The sequence below is a fragment of the Struthio camelus genome, chromosome 8, assembly GCF_040807025.1.
Source record: "Struthio camelus isolate bStrCam1 chromosome 8, bStrCam1.hap1, whole genome shotgun sequence".
Classification (NCBI taxonomy): Eukaryota; Metazoa; Chordata; class Aves; order Struthioniformes; family Struthionidae; genus Struthio; species Struthio camelus.
The window spans coordinates 11,983,821-12,007,812 of NC_090949.1; the positions used below are offsets into that span (position 1 = coordinate 11,983,821).

Consider the following 23,992-nt stretch of genomic DNA (forward strand, 5'->3'; position numbering starts at 1 on the left):
CTATGTAAAATGGAGTGATGGAGCACAGAACCAACGGACCTAGCTTAACTTTAAAAAACATTCTGCAAGAAGTTGGTCCAGTAGGTTATTTCAAAAGAACAGGATCTGCTCACTTGCACAGAGAGAGCAGATGCAAATTGTTACAAACTGTCACTGACCTTTTGCTCACCCATTCCTCTGCTTTGCTTTTTACTCACTTTCAACTCCTGCAACGCATACCCACATTTAATCTTGTTTAACAACAATAAATCATTAATAGTGAAGAATGTGTGTAAACACCTATTAACTCTGTAGACTACAATGGGCTCTTTCAAGGTTATTACAGTTCACTATAGGAATAAAAAGTTTTTAAATTTTTCTAAATATATATCTACACAATGAAGAAAAGGCTCTTTAGACTACATGCAGTAGTTAAGGAGTCATTTAAAGATTTTTATTTACACTATAGTCATTGTTCAGGCCTAATTTTAAGATTGCCTTGAGAGGGTTAAGGCAGGAATTAAATCTCTTCCTTGCACAAGCAGCAGCATATCTAATCACTAAGCCTACCTCTTTTGCGCTCTAAAAGAACTATTCTTCCAAATCAATCTGTTTGGGACACAGAATATGGTTTGAAATGACTCTTTTTCCAAGTTTTAAGCCTTTTCTAAAGGATTTGTTGAATTTCAGATAGAGATTTTATAATTTCAAAAAAGGAAGGATTCTATACATGAATACATAGATCTTGATGATTTTTTTTAAGAAAAGAAAGTCAGTAGTATCATTAATTATTAATAAGGTGTTACATACATGTATTTGGCCAACAGAAATCAATGGTTAAAGTATGATTCAGATTAAACCTCAGACAGCTGCTACCTAAAATTGAAAATTTTAAAGGTATTTTATCTCCTAGTCTGATGACAAAAAGCAAAGTGCACTAGATATTCACTCTAATTCTTCCTAAATCAGATTACAGATTAGAGACCGTTTCAAGCTGGAACTAATTAAAAAAAAAAAAAAAAGAAAGATGTTAAAGTAGAGGGTACAAGTTGACTGAGAGACTGAGGAAACAGTAAGCCTAGGTCGGGCCCTCATCCTCAGCTAACTGCTACCCGTAAATCTAAGCTTCAGACTTCGTTCATTTTCTCACACTTCTAAACCCAATCCATGATCCATGACTCTACTGCTCAGGTTCTCCCTTGTGTGAAGCGCTCTTCAACTCCAGTTGAGGTAATTGAGCTCTGCTTCCCAGAAACACCAAATTCTTGCACTTCGGAAAGAAATTAAATAGAAAGAAAAATATAGGCAATATCAAAATGCATAAAGCTAGCACTGAATTAGAAAATCTCCACAAACAAAAAGCATAGTTAACTTAGAATCGAGGTTGTAGTTTCAAAACAACACAAGCATTAAAAGAAATCACTAATTAATTAGTGTAAAAGAATCTACCATTTACTAATGTCCCTATCTTTACAAGTCTCACTGGCTATATCTAAATTGCAAGACAAGCTTGCTCTGTCCAATGATCCTGACTACCTTATGATGCTGCCTGAGGATTTATCAGGGCACTCTGTGGCTTCCTCTCTGTAATTACAGATTTCCTTTGGTAAAGTTCCATTTCTACACATATACGCAACACATATAACACAAACTTTTACACAATTTTTACATTCCTTTGTAGTGCACAGTTCACATTGCAATCCATCCTTACAGAGACTTCTCTTATACAAATTTTACAGGTATACCTACATACACCCTATATTTAGATAAAGCATGTAAAGAAGTCAAATGTGTAAAAATACTACTTTATTTCCGAGTTCACAGCTAATCTATTATTCCCTGAAATGACTGAAGTATATGGGAAATGCTATATATAATAATTTTTTTATTTTCTCCATATAGGTTGAAATATGCTTTCAACTACTTACTTTCAAGGCAAGATTTTTGTGTTAAGATGCATTATAATTATATTTCACAAGGTCTGCAAATCCAATGATCTCTGTTGCCATTGTTTTGCTCATATATTGCCTTAATGGTACCTGTGTTTCTACACATAGACTTTTACCAGAAATACCAATAGAAACAGCATCAGATAGAAACAGGAGGGTGAAAGTGATGTCATTCATTCTCACTGTCATCACTGGTTGACTCTGACAGATCACGAACGAAATAAAATGCACAGTAATTCATATACGTGAGTGATATTTTACTGATCATGAGAAATCTTCCTGCAGTATCAGCAATATTGCTACTTCTAGGACTCCAAAATGTAACACTTTCCATGTGATCTAGTGAGCGCAGTAGGTGAAATTAATGAGATACATAGCATTGTCTTCATGCTGATCCTAAGGACAGTTTTCAAAGCATTTTAGCTAAAAAGGTACACATGCTATGCACTTGTAGACGGAAAGCATCCCAAAAGGGAAAAAAGAGAGAAATGGAAGGAAAAATGGGAAGTGTTTATGGCAGAGAAATATGAGAAGATATTCAGAGCACAGATGAAATTGAGGGGTCAGGCAGCTGACAAAGTGCAACATAGGACCGAATTTGAATCGGTGCCAAAAAGAACAGAAGAATTTCCATACTCAGTGATCATCCAGCCAAAATCACCAATGAATCTCAAGGTCCAGACTTGGGCTCTCTGCAAACTTAGACATGCATTTTAGGTTGAGAGTGAAAATACTGAAGATCACTGGGAAAAGTAGTAAAGAAAATCAGAAAGACAAAATTCTAGATAAAGTTTAAGGAACAAGAAAAAGGACAAAGTACATTTCTCTGATGCATTAAAATGAGTTTAGCAAACACTGAAAAGAACTCTTGAAAGCCTCTACATTCTAACAGTCCTCCTCTTCCATATGAGCAATCCTCTTGTTCCATATTTAAAGAGAAAGAAACTCTGTTGCAGAAAAAAGGGAAACTACTTATTTACAAAATGTCTACAAATGAACTATTAAAATGTTATGCACTTGTGCTATTTATCAAGTCCAAAACCATTTATTCACAAAAAGACATAGGTTCTCTGAGTAAACACTGAAAAAAACGATATCATAGAATTCATTTCTTAACCCCTCAAAAATAAAAATTAAGCCATAGTTATCAGTACTGAAATTACATGCTTGCTTTCAATAAAAACTGATATGTAAAACATGCAGCTTAAATCACAGTCAGCACATTATACCATTGTGCGTTTTTTGCTTGCCTTTCAGGTTAAATTTAACAGGAATTGCCTACAGATTTTTCATCACCATTCACAGTATGCGCTTTTGATAATTAGAATGAATAGCATGCAGCTATTTACTACATCTACATAAAAGATAAAGTAAACCAGTCTAGTGAGGTGATGTAATAGCTGTATCAAATAGTTGGAAACAAATCTGGATCTCTGTCTATGGCCTTTGTAGCATAGTGAATAAAGCAAAATCAAATATATGTTCCTATCTCATTCATTTTTCAGATCATTCTCTAATTAGGTATTGGTAAGGTAGAGGAAATATGTGACTACGGACTTGACAACTGTGCTTGAACAGTTTTAACTTTGCTATTACCATAATTTGAAGAGCACAGATTTCCCACTTAAATTACTTTTATTTGCTTATTTAATAGAAAAGACACCCTATCTCCTCAAATTGTACCTGCATGGTACTGGAAAGCCCAGAAGCAATCTATGGAACAGACTCACAATGTTTTTCCCTAGATGTGTTCATCAGCAGCATCAGTGGGAGTTACCACTTTTGTAGTGCTAGCTCTTACTAGTATCAGATGGCAAATACTGCTTGAAGTGGTACATAAAATATACATAACACAGTTTGAGAAAACATGTTATTTAGTATACAATATGCTCAATCAATGAAATAGAAACTTTGTGCCTTATTTCAATCACAGCCATCAGTACAAAAATTGACATTGAAACTGCCTGTAAAATATTTGGGGGGCATTAGGTGTATGGTCTATCATAGTCCCCTATGCAAAAAGTTTTTTAAAAATTAGAAAACAAAAATTATTTTCCACTAAACAACCTAAAGGCACATTTATGCCTTGGAAAAATCTCTAATTTCTCTGTCATATCATAAGATTTCCATTACTCATGGACAAAAGCCATATAAAAAGGATTTACAGTACTGTTTTTCTCAATACTTTTCTTTATCCCTCCAAATTTCAAGTCAGTGCATAAAACCCTGAAAAAGTGAAGACAACAGAACAATTTTCTTAAGAAGAGAACAGCAGCAGCATAACACTTTGGTAATATAACTATAGAAAATGCCTGGACTGAGTAGTAAATAATACACCCCACAGGCAGGAAGTTGTTTGCACAGGTAGGTTGTTCAGTAAACAGCAGCCTGCATTCATGAATTAGTTTTCAGTGTTTCTAGCCTTTTCCCACAGTAGCTCTGACCCTCTTCCACACCCATGTTCTTTTATACCCTCCTTGTCTTTGGTTCTCCTACAAATCCTCCAAAACTCAGGTCCCAACTACCAGCCAAGCAAGAAGCTGCGCCTGGCCAGGTGGCAGGCCAAGCAGCGTAAGTGATTTTTGTTCACCTTGTTAGTATTTTCTTCAGCTTTCAAGAGCCTCTCCTTTATTTGCCCAACTGCTATTTTTTATGAAATGTGCAGAAATTCAATATCTTTGAGTTTGCTGCTTTTTAGTCAAATATGAGCGTATAGGCCAAGGGTCAAAAGTTAGGGAGGGGGTTTTGGGGGAAGGAAGGGTATTAACAGACAAGCAACATAAATCCCTGAGCTATTTTTTCCTTTTTTTCATTTCTTGCTGTGGATATCCAGTTAAAATATGTTGCTAGCTATGATATAAATTCATACATTTCCACAGGTTAATCTTTAAGCATACTGGTCTCATACAAACAACTAAGTGTCTTCTCAATAGTGTAACAGAAACAGTTAACGCAAGACATCAGTTACCTGTGAAAATAATTATTTGCTGCCACTGATTATGTTTTTGCCACTGGATGGCAGCAACAGAACCTCACCTATTTCTGTTATCCTCAAATTTTATTTCCATTACGCATCTTCATTATCAATTTTAAATAGAATTCTGTACACATCTTAAGTACATTAAAGACGTTGAGACTTTAAAACGAACACTGACAACACTGTTAGTTAAGTCATCAGAACAGCTAAAACAGTGCGCTTAACCAGTTCAAAAACCAAACAACTTCATTAAATACAAATATAAAAGACTAAGTGAACCTAGTTTACTTCAGAGAAGTTGTGTTTATGAAGATCTTTATTTTTCCAGTGTGTTTTTCTGCCAAGCTTCTCTCCATTCCCGTATACACATGCCATCTTTTGCTCCATGGATAGTAGCTTCTTTTGGGGCCCTCATCTTTTGAGTCTCCATATACATCTAATGCCAATGTTTGGAAAGCAGCTCAGCCTGCATGTTACCTGGGTGTATCTTTCATTAATTATGCAAATCAAGCTGCTAATGCCATCTTTGCTGATTCAGACAATATAAGTTTTCCAAACTGAGTCAGTACAATCGATTAAATTACTTACCATTAATGATTTCGACAAGCTTAAATAAATATTTTAATTAATAAAAATGCTTTATATGAACACTTTAAATGACTGGCAGGATTACGTGGAAGCCACAATATAACTGACACCAGAAGAGTAAGGACTAATTAATTATAAATAATGGTCTTGATTGTAGCCTGAGAAAAGGGGGGGGGGGGGGAAATCAACTGCATATTCAGTTACTTCGATGCAATTAAAGTCTTAATTTCTTTGAACTCAAACAACATGGTTTCAGTACTGCTCAGTGAGTTTTTATATCCTGGTGCACCGTAACTTTTTTATGATGCTTGCTGTTTGAAGGAAACTACGCTATATCCTTATATTAACACAGATGGTGTTTACAATTATACTGGAGGAAACTGAGAGCCAGTATGTAGCTCCATCTCAAAAGAGATATTCCTAAAATTGAGTAGAAGTTGAATTTTGCTGTGATAATTTCCTGCTTTGGGATTTCATACCTACTTGAACAATAACAGCAAAAAATATTCTTCTCATCTATTGGTGCAAATTTATGTAATGCAATATATTTTCTTTAAATCTTTCTCACGTTTCATTTAAATATCATTTTATGTGAAGTGTTTTTAAATAAATAACTGTACCACATACCTTTCAACGTCAAAAGGAAAGCAGAACTTTGGAACGCTGTTCAACACTTCCTGTAAATACAAATAAAAACAAAATAGAGTTAGGACTCTGAAAGGGCTTTTATCTGTATTTGCTAGCAACTACTCTACAGTTTGCTTTAAAAAAAAAAAAATCCAAAAACACTCAAAACAAACAAGAAATTCGAGAAATCTATGATTGCAAAAAATATAGCACACGTTCCCGGACTGAAATAATTGATTATTAAAAAGGAATTAAGTTTGTGCTTTGGCAGATTGCAAAGACAATGCCATAGAAGCCCCAGGAGGGAAAGGCCTGGCCTGAAGGGTATTAACACCCTTCACATCCCCGCTGGGATTCCCTTCAACAAGGCCATATGGATTTTACAAGAAGCACCACACCATATGGGTAAGCCACGTCTGCTGCTACTTGTGCCACAGACTAGCCACAGGGACTTCTGACAGATCCTGGCTCAAAAATACAAATGTTGTTTCAATTAAAATGCAGGCAGAGAAAAGGGAATGAAGTTGGCAGCAGAATGAATTACAGAGAGGTATAACAACTCTATACATGTTTCATAGGCAAATGCTGAAAGTGATGGAAATCTTCTGTTGGTCCAAAGTAAAATATTATACGATTAACCCTTTGGTTTTCACAAGCAAGCCTCATTTATTAATAAAGAGGGAGCGGGGGAGAATCCACCAAAGCTATGTTTGGAGCATAATATAAAAGGGTATTGTTGCGCTCTCTCGCAGAATTTTATGTAAGAAGTTGTTTAGTAGCAAATAAAATGTGTTAACTAAAATATAAAAATGCTCTCAAACTAGTCAACATTCTTCTAAAAAAATGTGATTTTTCCAGATCTGTTATCAGCAAATATGAATTAATACTAAACAGTGACCTGACAAGATCCCAGAAAACAGTAATTACTTCCTTGTTCCCAACTGGGAAAACAAACTCTCTGTGAAATATTTCTGCAAAGAATAGTCAGTGGATGACAACAAAGTTAGTCAGCAAAACTAAGAATTTTCTTCTTTACCAAGCCAACAGACAGCTATACTGATGCACACATGAATTATCCTACAAGACAGCTATTTTCAGAAAAATGCATATTGATCGCAAGTTTCCAGAGAAAGTTTAAGAACTTGACCTTAGATGACAGCACTCTCCAATCCGAATTCTCTGTTTACTGTATGTTGAACAGTCACCTCCCATTAGAGAAAATTATGTATTTGAATTCCTATACACCACGATGACCATTTACTTCAAACACTCGCAAGGCTCACTTCACAGTGTAAAACATGTAAAATCCATGCCAGTCAATCAGCAAAGGATGAATAGTTGAAAAAATACAACTCTAAATACAACATGCATGTGTTGCTGACAACATTTTAAAGGTCTATGACTTGCCTTAATAAATCATCCTACGGTAAAAAAATGAAAAAGATAATTTTTCTAGAATTTCTAAGTTGCAGAAGAGAGATCAAGAAATTTTTGAAACTTTTACTTTCTCAGATGGCACAGGTAAAGAGGAGTATGACAGCAACATGTTGCGGATTAACTCAATTATGAACATTCCTTTTTAAATAGCACTACGTGCAATATTCTCCAAAAGAAACTACTGCTCAAGCGCCAGTCTGACTGCTGTGAATGGCCAGTGTGGAAGTGAGAGGAGCAAAATACAAAGACAAATATATAAATATCTGAATTCACGTAATTAGGAAACAAGCATAATGTGGTGGTGGTAGTAGTAACAAACTCTAATAAAAGCAAGCAAGCAGAACAGGCCAGTCAAAACTTTAAAGTTTCTTAAACGTTCCCAAATATTTTCTTATTTCAGGCTTATAAACCTTGAATTTCCTGTTCCAAAGAGATATTTTTTATACTCTATTTAAATACTCCTTCAAAATCTTCACCCATTCTTACACCATAGGAAGTCATTTTCTCTTTAACATTAAGGATTTTAATTGCTGTCCCGTGAGCTTAGGATCAATTTAAAATTGGATATGGAAATGTATTCATTTAAGTTTCCCATTGCATTCTCTTAGAATCAATTATCACACAAATAAAGAAAAAACAAAGCAAAGGTATTAGCTCAATATTTTGACTGAACAACTTGAAAATTATCAGTATGTTTTGCAGCCTTTTCCGGACTCGAATGCACTCGAGTGTTTTCCTCGTAGCTCTGCCTCCTGGCCTCCCCCCAGCCGGGCACACGCGCCCGCAACTTCTGCGCACCAGCCTCAGCTCGCTTCCCAACTGGCAGGAGCATCCCTCGGGGGACAAGTCTTTAAACCTCCGCACTCTTTAAAATTCAACCAGCCAGCAGGTCTATAGACTGGTGTATAAACAGTATAGACAAAAAAAAAATCCTCTCTCAGCTTATGTCAGTGACAAAGCAGCTCAGCAGTTGACTGCTTTTCCCCTGACAGCATAAGCCGGGTTTACACAGATCAATAGATGGAAGTCCTACCTAGCTTCCAGGGCTCAGTTTTCTCCCTTAATTACAGGTGCTATTTAGATTTTTAAAATAGAAGAAAACAAGATGCCCCCAAGATGCTTCTAGACATATTTAAAAGGCAAATGACTGTTCTATACCCATTCACATACACACTAAGTATTAGTGTACAGTTACAGTTGATGCTTTTGGTAAGCTTTCTCTAGAACAAAAGTTGAACTCATTTCCTAATGGGTCATCATTTTCAAGGACCAGCAACTCAGCCAGCACGTCCTCTCAAGTCAAAATACATGTGCTCAGAAAAAGAACAACATATTTATTGTCTTTCATTTTATAAGCTTAATAAAAGTATGTATGTATTCCGGAAGATAAAAAGTTGCACAGGTCTTTAGAAGGCAAAATATCCTTGGTCCATAAATCCAGTGATTATTTCCACCTTTGGATCTCACAGATTTAGTCCTTTCAGAAAAATGGTTAGTTTTAGAACGGAAATATACTTATTTTACAAGGAATTGTAAATAGGGGAAAAAAAGATAATGCTGATATGTTAAAACAAATAGAAGATCACGTATTTGTTTTGAACAACTGAATAAACATAAGGAGTTGCATACACAGTTGAGCTTGATTGCTACACCATAGGATATCTACTTCATTCCTTAGATGAGCTCCCATAGAAAGAATAATAAAATCATAAAACTAACACCACCTGAATTACAGCATGCTGTTTCCTTCATGTAAAACTGGAACAAAATGGAAAGAGATTCTAAGGATAATCTTCATTTATGCCTATGGCACAGCAGCACAAACTTGCCTTCTCGTGGGTTTACGGTCCAGCATTTTTGAGTTCACTCTTACCGACTGAACTGTGCCTCCTCTCTGGCCTGGTCACGCTCGCTGCTGACCAGGGCTCCACACAGAGATAATATTACACAACTCCAAGGCGTCAAAATTATTTAGTCTTTCTTCCTTAATTTTATACCTATACAGTTAATTCCGTGCATTATCATTTTACTTGCATTGCAAAAGGCAGTTGAGGATACTTCTTAACTCATACAAAATGGCAATTTTCTGTACAAAAGCTCCTGACAACTCAGAGTCTTACCCGTAAGTGAAATTCCTGGGCAACCATGTTTGTTAGATTCAAGATATATGCCACATTCCTCACTAACTAGAAAAGACAAGATTTTTTTTTAAATACTATCACAGTCAGTTGGTCTAAGCATAGGAAACCTTCATGACTGTACATAAGTCAATAATCAGCATTGCAAACTGTTTTATTTGCAGTCTGCCGTCATCAACCAAGAATAGATTCATTTTCCTCTGACCAGAATTTCAAAGCACTAAAACTTAGTTCAGTATCACTCTGCACCCTCAAAGAGGGCCAGAAACAGGTACACCAGAAGATATCCTGACCCTACTGAGATAACTGATAGGATTTTCTCGACTTAATGAAGAGAGAATTTCACTGCATTTCTTTTTTTTAATATTCTTATTCAACGAGGCAGAGTAATGATATCCTATAAATACATGCAAATTGTGTCAGCTCAGGAAAGCAGGCATATATGATGTTCTGACTGTTACTTTAGTAAACTGAAATTAAAACACAGATACCTGAATTACATACATCTGTAAACATATAAACTTGCATACATTGTAGAGCACAGGGATTTGGGAGGGTACTAATTTCTTTTTCCACTTCAACAAACACAATGTGATCTCACTACAGCTGAAAGAAGGCGTATAGGCTGTCTCTATAGGAAAATTGTACCAGATTTAGGATATGTTACAGAATTGGAGTACTGATATATCCTATACAGCTATGAGTGGGCTTTTTCACTTTAACTTTGGCACTTCAACTGGTTACTATTCTTTATGTAGATGAGGCCTGATCATTTGATGAATCAGCACAAATTGAAGTTGATCACTTAATATGATACTACTGAAAGTAGTGAAGCTTATCCTGTGTTATTTCTAAGTTTAGAGAGATGTGGGAACTATTCATCTCTACTGCTTTTTTTCTTATTGCAACAGATTCTGCAAGTCTGCATTTAAATGGGGCAGAAAGGGAACCTGGTGTTTTTGCAAGTGAATCCCTGTGAAAGAACTGAAAATCTTCTCTGACAGAAATGCTTTAAAGTATCCAGAAAGCTGAGCTACTTCACAAGCAGCAGTTTTGGCAATGGTTTTCAGAAAAAGAGTCTTGCTACCTCCCAACTATTTGTGTGTTTGATCCGCAGCAGAAGACTGGGCCTCAGGAAAGCAGGCAGACTCTCAACCAGGTCCATCCTACTTACACACAGATAAAGTGAAATGAAATAGCCTCTCTTCGAGGAAAGGGGAACAGTCTTACACCAAGACATAGTCACACAATGGCCTTTCCAAGATATGTCAGAATTGCCAAGGGGAAGAAAAGGCTCAAACAAAATAGGTGGCAACCAAGATAATTCCAATTTGTTAACTACAGAATCCACATCAGGTTGTCAAAAGTATTCATATAAACTAGTGCTCAAAATAACTGTCTGCCTATCCTCATCTCTTTATTTTGTGTCAAGACAGAAATCTGCCAATGAAATATCAATTACAGGAATACAAGTAGTCACTGACTTTGTTACAAAATGTTTTTGTACTTTTTTTCTCCTGTTATCCTTATGTCTTCAGCTGTTTTCTTTCTCATCAATATTATTAGTTTTTGTCTTTTTCTTATTTCTCTATCTTATTTTTGTAAGGTCTCTTTTCACTGAAAGGAAAAATTCTTCTTTCTCAGTCTTTTCCCTCTTTTGTATCTACTTCATTCAACATGGCCTTCTTGTATTTCCTGTTGTTGACAAATGCTTCTTGCATTTTAGTATTTCCTCTAGCTGTCCTTTTCAACTCTTATTTTCTTCCTCCTAGAATGTTCCCTACTTAACTCTCTTTTAAAGTCTTTTCTTGAAACATCTTACTGCAGGTCTCTCTTTCAGTTCTTTTTAGCAGTTTTCCTTACTCAGTTCTCCATCTCAAGCTCCCGTTTCCAACTCTGCATCTAATTCGTTCTCCAGTCCTTCCTCTAAAGGGACTTTTCTTCAGTATTCCTTTTCATAGTTATTACTCAAACTTTGCTGGTCCAACCATACAAACAAACGAGATCTACAGGAGATTTTTGACTTTGTCATGACAAGTAATTCTGACTCCAACCAGTGACTTCAGTGAGAATATTTAAATACTTAAAGATCATCACACATTTAAGTTTGTTCTTCAATCAAAGCTAGACTGCTTAGCATCTTGTGGCGCTGAGCCCTTCATCATAAAGGCTCTACCAGGGTAAATTTCTAATGCTGTGACATAAAGCAGTCAATGAAAAGGCAAGCTGCTCTGTGCTCTCCACTGACTTTTCTTTTCCTTTTCTCAGAAGCTGCACATACCCACAGCAGGGATCCATGTGAAGCTAGCAGCAGTAGTTATATTTCAAAGACTTTACCTCTGCTAAAAATCTCGTCAGAAAATTGTAGCTATAAATACACACACACAAACTCCAAACAGTATGAATGGTAAGAAATTATAATTCAAGATTACATTCAGGGAAATCCAAAGGTCTGAAGCATGGACATCACTATCAGACCTCCACAACTAATTAACTTCTACCTGCCTCCCTCCAACGAGGGCTGCAATACCTGCAAATGAGAGGAGTTACATTTAAAACTCCAACTGCAGCTGATTTCTCTTATTCCTACTCCATATCTCTTTCTCCACTCATCCACCTCCCAAGTATGCACCTTGGGGAGGAAGGAAGAAAGAAACTACCTACCTGCTCCTGCCAGACAGACAGCTGAAGACTTTCAGTAGCTTAGGCTGGCTCCTCTCTGTGCTCTACAGAGCAGTAAGGGCACAGTTACATCAGGAAGACAGATGAGCTAGTAGGACTGAAACGCTCTGGATGGTGAGCTAACAAGATGACAGTAACTTAGAGTAGCAAAACTATGTAAAGAAATAGCTACACAGAGGTGGCACAGAAGACAAAGGTCAGCTATATCCCCTGCTCAACTTTTAGATGTTGGTTGGAACATCACTTAGAACTAACAACATATTAAGACAAAAATAAATGAAGTGAAATAAAATTAACAGTTGGAACTGTGACATGACCAGGGTGCAAGACACTTGGACTGGAAGCATGCTACAGGATACTCCTGCCTCGTACAACAGACTAAGCCTGGTGTCTCAGGCAGCGTGCATGAGACTACACTGGTTTTAGAGCACCCTTCCAAGGCACCTTAGATCAAGGAGGAAAGGAACAAATATGTTAACTCTAGGTTAATATATTGTGGTAGGGAGACTACTATTCCCCAGGCAATATCAGGGAGCTGGAAAAAACAGGAAATACAGTCTCCCAACTCCACTCTTGAGATTGTTATGTGAGCAATAATTAGCTTTTAAGATATAAAATTATTTATTATCTTAAAGACAATTCATATTATGTACAGAAAAGACAACCAACCAAGCATGCCAAAGTTTTAATATCATCCACTAGTAAGTAAAACAAACAAAAAAGACTGTTTATTAGCACACAATTTTAATAAGGAGCATCTGTATCGTTATTTGCAAATTCACTGGATAAACTGTCTTAAATGAGGGTTAAGGTAGATGTCACTTTCAAAATTCAAGTATAAGATACAATATAAGTCCTTGAAGCTCAGGCTACAATCATTCTGTCACTCTGCAGTGCAGAAAAAACAATGTAATGTTCCATGCAAAACTTCTTAAGATTTGCCACTGCTTACAAACCCAGTTAAGATGCATCTTTGTTAGTAGCACTGAGAACTTCCTGCACATTTCCCTAGTTTAGATGCTGTTTCTTCAGTGGTGAAAACACAATCACACAGTATTTTTTTTTTCCAATACCCATTAGTTTTCTTATTCCTGCTTGGAACACTCTGATAGCTCAAGATAGAAATGAACCTATTCTCTACACATCCAGTTCTACCTATTCAATATATTGCTTTGAAGTAAAGTTTACAGTTTGAAAAATGGCAGCAAAATAGTACACAGGAATATCACAAAGAGACTACAATTGACTCTCAGGCCACAATGCTCATATGTGCATTCTCAGTCATCAAGGAATCAGAAATTTAATGTATATATTATCAATGAGGAAAAAAATCAGTTCTGTTATGAGCCATCCTAGACTATATAATAAAGAATATTATATATTAAATATCAATAGCATGTCAAAAAAAATCTGACAAATTCATAGTCAGCACACCCTAACAGTATATATATCACTGAAGATTATTAACAGCAGCCCTGATTTAACAATTAAGAAAGCAATTTAAGAAAGAGCAAGATCAACAAACTTAAAAAGGAAAACTAAATGATAAAAACATCATATAAATAATAACTAGCTACAATCCATTTCCTTTTGACTCTTGACATATTTCAGTTTCATTTTAATTCCAAGCAAATTTTTTCCTGTATAAATTCTAGTCTTGCATTTCAGTGGAGATTTCAAAAATCTGTATCGTACCAAGTGTAAAACAAACAAACAACAAAAGAAAACAACTGAAATTCTGATGAAAAGTAGAAAAGGCAGAAGACCCACAACACTCAGCAACTAGAAAACCAGATCCAAAAACCAGAGGGAAGAAAAGGAGGATCATTTCTGAAGTAGAAGACAGAAATTGGCTAAATGGATTTACTTTATAAATTAGATAATGGTTTCTGTCTGTACATGGCACCATGCTATCTTTTCAGTGAAGGCCAGTGGCTGCCAGACTTTTGGATGTACAACCTACAAACATTTTTGACAACTACTTAAGTTCTTTCACGTTTCCTCGTAGCATCCTCAGTAAGAAGTCTTGATTTTTCCTCGTAAAACAACTCTCTTGCAGGCAGGTAGATGAAAAAACAAAAACAACTTGTCTGAAATCCACCTTTACGCTTTCAGAGACCCTTAGTTTTCTAACCATTAAATTTTCACCCAGGAATATTTCAGAAGTAGAAGCAAGCAAACATTATGACTACAATAAATAAATCTGGAAGAGCAGCATGAGTGGACATTTGAAATTGTTCCTTTTTATGAAGTAAATACTAAGTATAAATGGGAAGCAGTCTAAGTTACCTAAATAGACAAGGTAAGCCCTGAAGTAGAGAGAAGATGAGTAGCAGTTCCTGTAAATAGTAGGGTATTATTCCTTGACTAGAACAGGTCTACTGAAAAATGAGCCGGCACAAGAAAATGCAGCCAGTACTGATGTACATAGTACCAGATCTGCAAGTTGGTTATATGCAAGAACTGGCCTGCTCAGCCTAGGGAGGGAAACTAGGTCTTACAATACCAGGCAATGTTCTTCTAGGATCAAAATTCTCCATCAATTATTTCATAAAATGATTATACGGTGCATGCCATAATGAAGCCCTGATTTTATGGGCAACTTGAAAGTAACTAGCACATAAATTAATGAACAATTCAGATTACTCCAAGAGAAAATATCTGTATCTGTTGTATATGTAAACAAAGAAGGTCAGATTGTTCAAAAACCAAACATTTGACTATCTTCCCCACCCTTAAATTCATAATCCTGCCTGGGAGCCTGCTGGCTTGTATGGCTGCATCAGCGCGATGCAGAAGTAGGAGAACCATACGAGAACCTGTAAAGGGTAGTGAAACCACTAAACTTCTTCAGACAGAAGAATCTGTAGCCAAAAGAGAAGGAACTGAGAAAGGAAAGAACCTGCTAAAAATATAGTTTCAGAATTAGTTATCTGTAATCTCTTTTTTGTTTTATAAAGGAAACACTTCTCATTTCATAGGCAGCATACTTCAAACTCTAAGCTTTGTTATAGCACAGCTGAACAAGAGTCACTATGTTACTCCAAGGTGTTTGGAAGAAACAGTGTTTTTCAGCACAGAATTCAGGTTTCATTGACAGTGCTGAAAATTGCAAAGTAGTAAAATAGCCATACCACCAAAGAGGAACACGAAAGAAGAAAAAAACATAATTTTAAACCTATAATAATATAACCTTGTGGTAACAGAAGCAAGTTGATGACTTTAACCAAAAAAAAAAAAAAAAGCAGCAAAGCAAAAAACCAGCAGACACACAACAAAATGTTTTTTCTCCAGGAAATACGTGATATACATTTACTTTATAACTGGTACCTCTTCAGACCTCGTGGCTCCCTGTTACTGCATCTTTGAGACTACTACTCTACAACTTCACAGTCTTGTTTCTGCATCTGAGCACTCGTCAGCCACTTCAGCACAAAGTCATTCAACTTAGTTAAGACCTCTGGCGTAGAAGAAGCCACCTTGGCCAGCTGTACACTTAAGTAAGGGAAGGAGCTCTTAAATACACAATTTCAACTGCTAAGAGGAGAAGGAGGTAGTTTCCAACAAGAAGAGAGGAAGGACAAGGAGCTATAGGTTTGTCAGATGCTGTCAGTTACGTTTTCAGCCTCTTTGCTTAGAGCCAGAAGAACGAATCTGCCGATGCCCAAGGAAGACACAAATCTAACCCAAGTATTCATTGCATTTACTGAAATTTAACTAAATCTTGTTCCTCCTGCAGGATTTCTCTACAAACTGAATGAGGTGTTTTCTCTTCCTGACTTCAGATTAGTGCAAAATTGAAGAACTGATGCACTAGGTCTGCCTGGCCCATCATTTTTTCCTCTAATAGTGGCCATTAGTATCTACTGAAGGAAAAAGGGACAGAGACCAAGCACACATAGTAAGCTCAGAGACAAGATGTCGATCAGATATTCCTAATTTTATTATTGATTGCAGACAGAATCTCACCACCTCCACTTAGAGAAGAAGCAAATAAAGTGAATCTACTATCCGAGATATAACCATTCACAGTGCTTTGAAAAATTATGCAGAACTAATGAGTGCCAGAAGGAATTATATTCTGGTGAATTACTGTATTTCCACTCCTGATCACCTGGCTCAATCTGCTTCACTTTCGCTTATTCCTCGTCCATGATTCCAAGCCATATATCCTAGACTTCTTCACCTGCTGGTCTAGCCACTAACCACCTCTGCCTTGTTCTCCCTGCTGCTGGCAAATCCCTCTGCCTCTTCAGTTCCTGACCCCAAATGGATCAATCTCTTTCTTTGGGACTGGAGTGTCCTGGTTCCTTGATTTCAGCCTGTCTGGATTATGGCATCTGACCCCAGACACTTGCCTAATGTAAGTAATATGTAAAATAAAGTTATTTTAACAAAAATATAAACAAATTATTTGAAGTGACATTTCAGAGACCTGCCGCAGTAACACTGAAACAATATGCCTAGAATGCTATCCTAGCTCTGCAGAAAACAAACTCAAGAAAGGTAGAGCGAGCCAAGAACCAGCTATAAGATGCAGAAATATTACATCCAGTATCTAATATGAAAAGAGGCTGTGGTAGTTAGGACATTCCTCAAAGAGCAGTGGTAAGCTTGGAGACACAAGAGCAATGCTGAAAGTAAAACAGACGCAACATAACAAAGACCAAAATAGACTGAAGGAACTAAGCACGCAGATGAGAAAGTATATGGAAGTACAGAATAAGGTGACATTAGACTGGAATATTCTGAGGGCAAATGAGGTCAATCAACAACATCACCCCACATGATAATTTGGCAGGTTGTCTGGAAGATGTTCCAAATGATTGTCATCCCTGTTTCAACCATGAATCAGTATCTTCTTTGTTTGGCACATCACTGAAGGCTGTAGGAATAAGCCAAACCTCTAAATTACTTTTTGTAGGCTGATACAGTATATCTGAAGGACAGTCAAATATTAATACTGTACTTATTTGAACAAACATAGAAAAGAATTTATAAAATACGTAGTCTAAAATACGTAGTCCCCTAGTATCACAGCTGTAGGATAAAAAAATGGCTAACATACGCATACAGTCTATTAAAATGCACATAATTATTTGGCTCACAACGAAAACATATCTAACAAGTAATTCCATTCATCTGGCCCTTTTTCACCCAGCCTTAAGATATACAAATGCCTGCCTTTTCACCAGAACACAGCAGCTGGGAATGAAAAGGAAAGCATTCAAATGATCATTTTCACATCATATTCCATCGTCTTTTCACCAGCTTCTCCCCGGTCTTTCTTTGAGCCCCATTCTGTTACAAGAGAGCTGCTTTTTAGATCAATTCATATTTCCATAATCCACACTGCTGTTTCTCCCTCTCCTCCCCAGGGTGGACTAACCCCTGCATCCAGAACTATAGCTTACAACTGTCATTAAGACCTGTAACAATAACAAGATAACAAAAGAGCTGGTAGAGATGAGGCTAGCCAGTACCATATGCTGATCAAGTTCAACATTTTTAACTTAAAAGCTCTATAAAACAAAACCATTACAATCCTGAAAACAAGTACACTTGAAGTTGCCACCTGTCCTCAATATTTCAAGAAAGTCACAATTTTTTAGACTTAGGCTTCTAAGTATTTTGAAAAAAACAATTCTCAAAGTAAAAATTTTGTCTGTCTGTTGGGATGAATGAAAAAAAACTTAGAATGTATCTTGGAATATTTACACCTTGAATGTTTTAGTGGCTCAGTGATTCTGGGTGTTGCCAGCATGTCTATATGAGTAGTTATTCCATAGAATATTTATCAAAATAGGACGGATCTGCTTCATCGAAACAATGCAGTCAGCAACTTACTTGTACTTAAAGACATGCTTTAGAATGTTTTTCTGCTGATACTCTACCACTATGATTTGCATATATGGAAATCATTTAGTCTTTACAGATACAATATTCTTCAATATAAACAGTGTGTATTTAAAACATGATGAAAATGAAAGTGTCAGGAAATCACAGGAAACTATTTTAACCTGAGAAGGTTTATGTGGAAGGCAGAAAGCTGCCATTATCTCAGGTGGGTCAACCACTTTCCCAGAAGTTACACAGGGCTTCAAGTCCTTAAATATCCTTAAACTGAGAAAATCAAATGCAACATTCAGACAAAAACAGTTTTGGAATTTAGAAATCTTATTAGGTTTATTCCTCATTTCTCATACTCATGTACCCAAACACTAATCCAACTTATTGATACACAAAGAGGAGAATTCCAGCCCCCGCCCCTTTAAAATCAGTAATGAAAATAATAAAACCAAAGCAAGTACCTACCTAGTTAGCATAAACATTTGAAACATGCATTCAATGCCTCATTGGAATAAAAGAACAAAGCCATCAAAGGCAAAAAGACTGAGAGATGCATCCCCTAAGAGCACGCCTGCAGCCTTGAAAAGAACGTAAACAGTCTCGTACCTCCTGAGCTCACACTGCTTTCTTAGGAGAGCACACAGGAGCACAAAATTGTCACAACTGGCTTCCACATATTATTTCAATCCAGGCAACAGGCTTTAGCTGGCTTCTTAAAATCCAGCTTTTTATAAGTACTCTACTATTTTTTAAATCTTACAGAAAAAAAAAAAGATCTCCTTCATATTGCCCTTATTTATATAACTGCTGCCATGATCCATGAAATTAAGGATTTCATCCTGCAAGAAACTGAGCACTCTAGGCTCCAATATGATATTCACTTAAGCTAGGCTTAACTTGCAGTAGGTAATTTAGCCCACGTACCTCAGTGAAACTATACATACATTCAAAGTAAAGTGCGAGATTGGTGCTTTGCTGAGGAAAAGCTGATGTATATAGCACTTCACAGGATTTAGCCCTTAAGCAACTGGTATTTATGTATGCATGTGTGTGTATATATGCGTATATATGTACAGACACTATATATATATATTGCACAAAAATCAACATTTATATGGATATAAATATCAGGCTTTAATAGTTGGTTCACTACAGGATAAGGAGTAAGGTTTATTGTTCACAGGTCAGCAGTGCTTTTTGCATAATGTGCTATGGTACAAATGAAAACAAGATGCTATGACATGTAAAAAATAAGATAATAACACCACAAATGTTACAACAACTATGTATGAAACAGTGGAGATGTCTCACATGGAACGCCATGTTCCTTACTGGTTACTCACAGGCAGGGTATGTAAAGTCTGACATGAAAAAACAGACTTAGATGGCTTACCTTAGGAAGACAAGAGCAAGAGAAGATACAATAATACATGCAACCTAGCTAACCATCTAATGCAGAGTCTCTCTTTTTCAATCCACACCTTCAGTCAAGAATGCCTTGTCATACCTCATATCACTAAAGAGGCTTCTCCCAAGAATGTCTCCTACCTTATTAGCCGTTTGTACCACCTTTCTGGTGACATGTTTTTCACCAGCAGGTGAGTGGCAAACTAAAGAAAGAAATGACATGACTACACGACAGAAGGGTAAGAACTATTCCGTGGACCAGTTTTTCCATAAACCATAACTCTAGTCAACTTACTGCTGACAGAAGTCACTTTGGGTCAATAATCAGTCACATTAAAATGCAACCAAAATCTAGTATAGATTAAAAAATATATCCAAAATTATTGTAATTACTAATTTTGTAAGAGGTGCTAGACCTCACATGCTTCAAAGGTTAGGGCAATGCAAGCATTAGAGGTAAGGATGATGCTTCATTTAACAGCCAAAAATACCCTGGTATATGGATTTTCTTTAATCCTATCATAAATACAAACATTTTAAAAATAACATACACTGAGGTTTGAAAGTCTAATGCATCACAGTATTAAACTGAATTTGTAATTACAAAGGCTTTTCAACATGCTATTTATGGCACTACCATATACTCTGTTTATGTGTACAAATTGCTTTTATCTCATGGTAAAGCATCAAACAACGCGTCAGCGTCCACAGCCTCGATTACATACTCACTTTAACAGAAACCTGCACTACCACCAAAGGAGTCATGAATTCTTTCCAGTGCTATCTGTGCTGTCCTGCTGCCCTTTCCTTTTGCTTGGAAACATTCCTTTTCCCAGGAATGTTTTAACGTGATGAAGTGACTGGGAGCTTAGTTTTTAATTTCTATTAAAAAGTGTTATTTTAATCTGGTTTGCTTCTTTAAAATACTTTAAAACATTCTTCATTTCTAATAACGAGATCGTTTTCTTCTAGAAATTACAGCAGCAGCATTTTTTCTGCACAGAGTTCCTTTCAGAAATGGGCTTGCAAGGCTCCTCATCCAGATGTGAGCTCAAGGGGATAGCCATTCGTACTGAAGAGCTACATATGCGCAAATCAAGAACCCTCACCGCTTTTCTACGGTGGTGAAATTATTGAACATTTGACATTGTCAAAACCATTTTTATAGTAGCGATTCCCATACAATAGTGAGTTGTAAAACTTTGATATCTCAAAAAACTAATCAGTGCTTTCGGGGTTCTTTTTAAAGTCTTTCTCTGGAGTGGTACCATGGTACTTTGTACTTAGAACTCCCCTCACCATGATTTCATTGTTTACTTGAAAGTTTACTTGAGAGTCACTAAAAAGGTAATTATCCTCACCATCAAAAGAAAAGCTTTCTGAAACACTCCTGGCAGAGAGAGATGTTTGTCATTTCCTTCTTTGGAACATTTTAATTTTCATTAACATTTCTGCTTTGGGGTTTGTTTGCTTTTCCTTCTTGTTCTGGCATTTAAAGAACTACCAGCTAGAAAACAAGTCATTTACCTGCAGTTTGGGCAAAGCAGAAAATCAAAAATTTTGCAAATTCTTTGCTGGTACCAAAACTATAGCTTCATGTTTTCTTTACTTAATGGACTAAGTATAAGTGATCATGACAAATCACTAATTTTTTCTTTTTTCCTGATCATTCCTAGTTTCTACATGGTCCTATACAGACAGAATGTTTTGCAAAACTAAATTGTGCATATTCAATATTTGGGAAACAAGAGACAGAAAGTAGTATACTGCATAGTATAAAAGAAAATGGCAGACCAAAAGAATAAGAGATGCATGGAAATAAGTAAGCATTGAAAAGTTCAGAAGTACTTAGAGGAAGAACGTGAGAAAGAGGAGGAATATATCAAAATGGCATAGACAAGTTGTCTGTGCATTATGAAAGCAACAAAAAGGTGACATGATAAACTGCAGAAAAATTGAGGAAGAGAAGAAAATATTTTGCCCACTGTTATCATATCACTCTGCAAACAGACAGCCCTTAGTTTTTAGGGAAGATGATTCTTTGGGATACATCCAAAAACCAACTCACACATTTTACACTTAAGATAGAAATGAGTAGAAAATAGGAAAGGAGAATTTTTTTTTGAAATATTCTCTCAAACTTCATTGAAATTAACCTCGACAGCTTTAGTCAGTTCTCATTAAAAAATAATAATAATAAATCTGATGACATTCAGATCTCCAATCCAGACCTACTGAGTTCAACACACACACACACACACACACTGAAGGCTTCTGCTGATTTCACTACACTATTTGACTCTAGGCCTTGCTACAGAAGCAGTTATATTTTCTTTGTAGATCCAGTGTTTCTAATAGCAAAATTTCCTTTGCAAAAAAGAGGGTTAAAATGTACCGTTTTCCAGAAGCACAGCTACTATCCTTGACAAGCAATTTTCCTGAAATATCAGATTCCCCACACTATTGAGACAGATTTAAGTACTGTTCTTTTAGAGCCCAAAGGCACATAAGCCGCCGAAGGTACTCTTGTTTTTATAGCTATGTCTATTGCATCTTTATATGATTCCCCTCCAGTCTTCATTGGGATTCATCTTCTAATCATATTTCGACACCAGCTGTTCATTGAATAACCTTCGACTTACTGAATAAGCTCCTATTTTCCTTCATACATAATTTCTCAATTTTTTTCTTTTTAGATCAAGTCTTTCTTAGGGAGAAGAAAAAGAACAAAACAAAACAGAAAAAAAAGAATTTAAATCATAATGAAGATGATCATTCTGCACCCCAGAAAATTATCAGAACTTGCTGGATGTCTAGCTAAGAACACGTAACAGTACACTTTACTCAAATACCATCTATCAGTACACCATCTATAAGCTGCACATGTTTCTGACTGATGCTATTCCCTAACCAGACATCCTACCTTCTACGTTTGTATATTTATTCCTTTCATCATGACCTACCTTACAGCTTAGCTGTCTTTATAGAATCTTGTATTATTGATTTCAAAAAAATTCACCAGTTTATCAAGATCTACTGTACAAAGATATTTCAAGATATCTGTTGCGGTGACATTACTAATGAAGACTATGTTTGACTCAATATCAGTCTAAAAAGAAGAGCACAGACAGACATTCAGACATTGATTCTATTAAGTGTTTTTATGTATTTCTCTTTAAAAAAAATAGAAGCATGTCCATAGAAGAAACTCATCACGAAGCTGATAAAATAATGAAATTGAATGACTATTCTAGACTAGTATTAATAACTTGAATAAAATATTCTACCCAAAAGAGCTAATTAATAGCTTTGCCATTATTACAAATGCTGAAATAATTCTTCAGTCCAGTATGTATAAACTTACCATTGAGGATTAATTATAGATAAAAACTAGGCTTTCCATGCTTTCAAAATCAGCAAGTTTCGATCATTGTCTCTTATAAGAGTCTAACTTTTTTTCCCCTCTTCAAGTAAAATAGCTAGGGTATCACTAAAATAATATCAATTAAAAATATAAAATTTGGCATGGTAAAAGATTAAGGAACAGAACTCAAAGGTTCTGACATCAAAAGTACATATCAAACCACTTGGAGCTGTTCAGTTTTTCTATTTGTTTTTTGTTACACAATTTATTACATTAACAGTTGTCTTCCTAAGACTAATTGCAAATATTTCTTGATAAATTTACCGTATCGTCAATATTAAAAGAGATAAAGCCCCAACACTTTTGACAAAACCATCTAATAAAATACTGTGTACTAAAAATAAGGTGATACAGAGAACTAGTACTATATATAGTGCTTCAAAACTACTATTGCATATTCCTGTCACAAATGCATTCTAATTACCAATCCACCAGTTGGATGAAGACTTCCTTACTGATATCATTAGCATCTGCCTTTCTACAGCTGAATAGGAGAGCTTTTTTATTATTATTCTAACATTAAAAAAAAAAAGTTCAATCTCATGTTTCCAACCTGGTCTCCAAAGTCCTCCGGGAACTTCCACAGTACCACTGGATCTGTAAATAATTGACAGACAGCATTAATCAGAGGCAAAGGAACAGAGTATTACAGTCAGAGTATATTAATATTAAATAGAGGGTCAGCTCAGCTTCAGCTTAGCTTCAAGCTTTGAGGCAAGTGGAAAAATGTATCTAAAAACTAAGGAAAATACTGGATTATTAAAAAGACCTATTTCATATTTCTAAAACTATATGCTTACTATTTTACATACAATAGCAGGTTATTATGTACCGAACTACTTTCATATTTAATTTTTCCTTTTAAACTTTGAGTATCTCATTTTTAAGTACGTATTCAATTTTCATACATTAATTTAATTAAGGTATAATGCTA

At 35.9% G+C, this 23,992-nt stretch overlaps 1 protein-coding gene across 4 annotated transcripts in view; it reads right to left on the reverse strand.

Moving 5' to 3' along the window:
* The window catches only part of DENND1B (DENN domain containing 1B), a 174,519-nt gene that overhangs the window by 100,836 nt on the left and 49,691 nt on the right, over nucleotides 1-23,992 (reverse strand). For all 4 annotated transcript variants that reach the window (XM_068952102.1, XM_009669765.2, XM_009669764.2 and 1 more), the window contains 2 exons: nucleotides 23,612-23,655; nucleotides 6,121-6,170 (listed from right to left, as the gene is read on the reverse strand). In XM_068952102.1, the coding sequence (XP_068808203.1) occupies nucleotides 6,121-6,170; nucleotides 23,612-23,655 (94 nt within the window). The remainder of the gene's footprint in view (nucleotides 1-6,120; nucleotides 6,171-23,611; nucleotides 23,656-23,992) is intronic.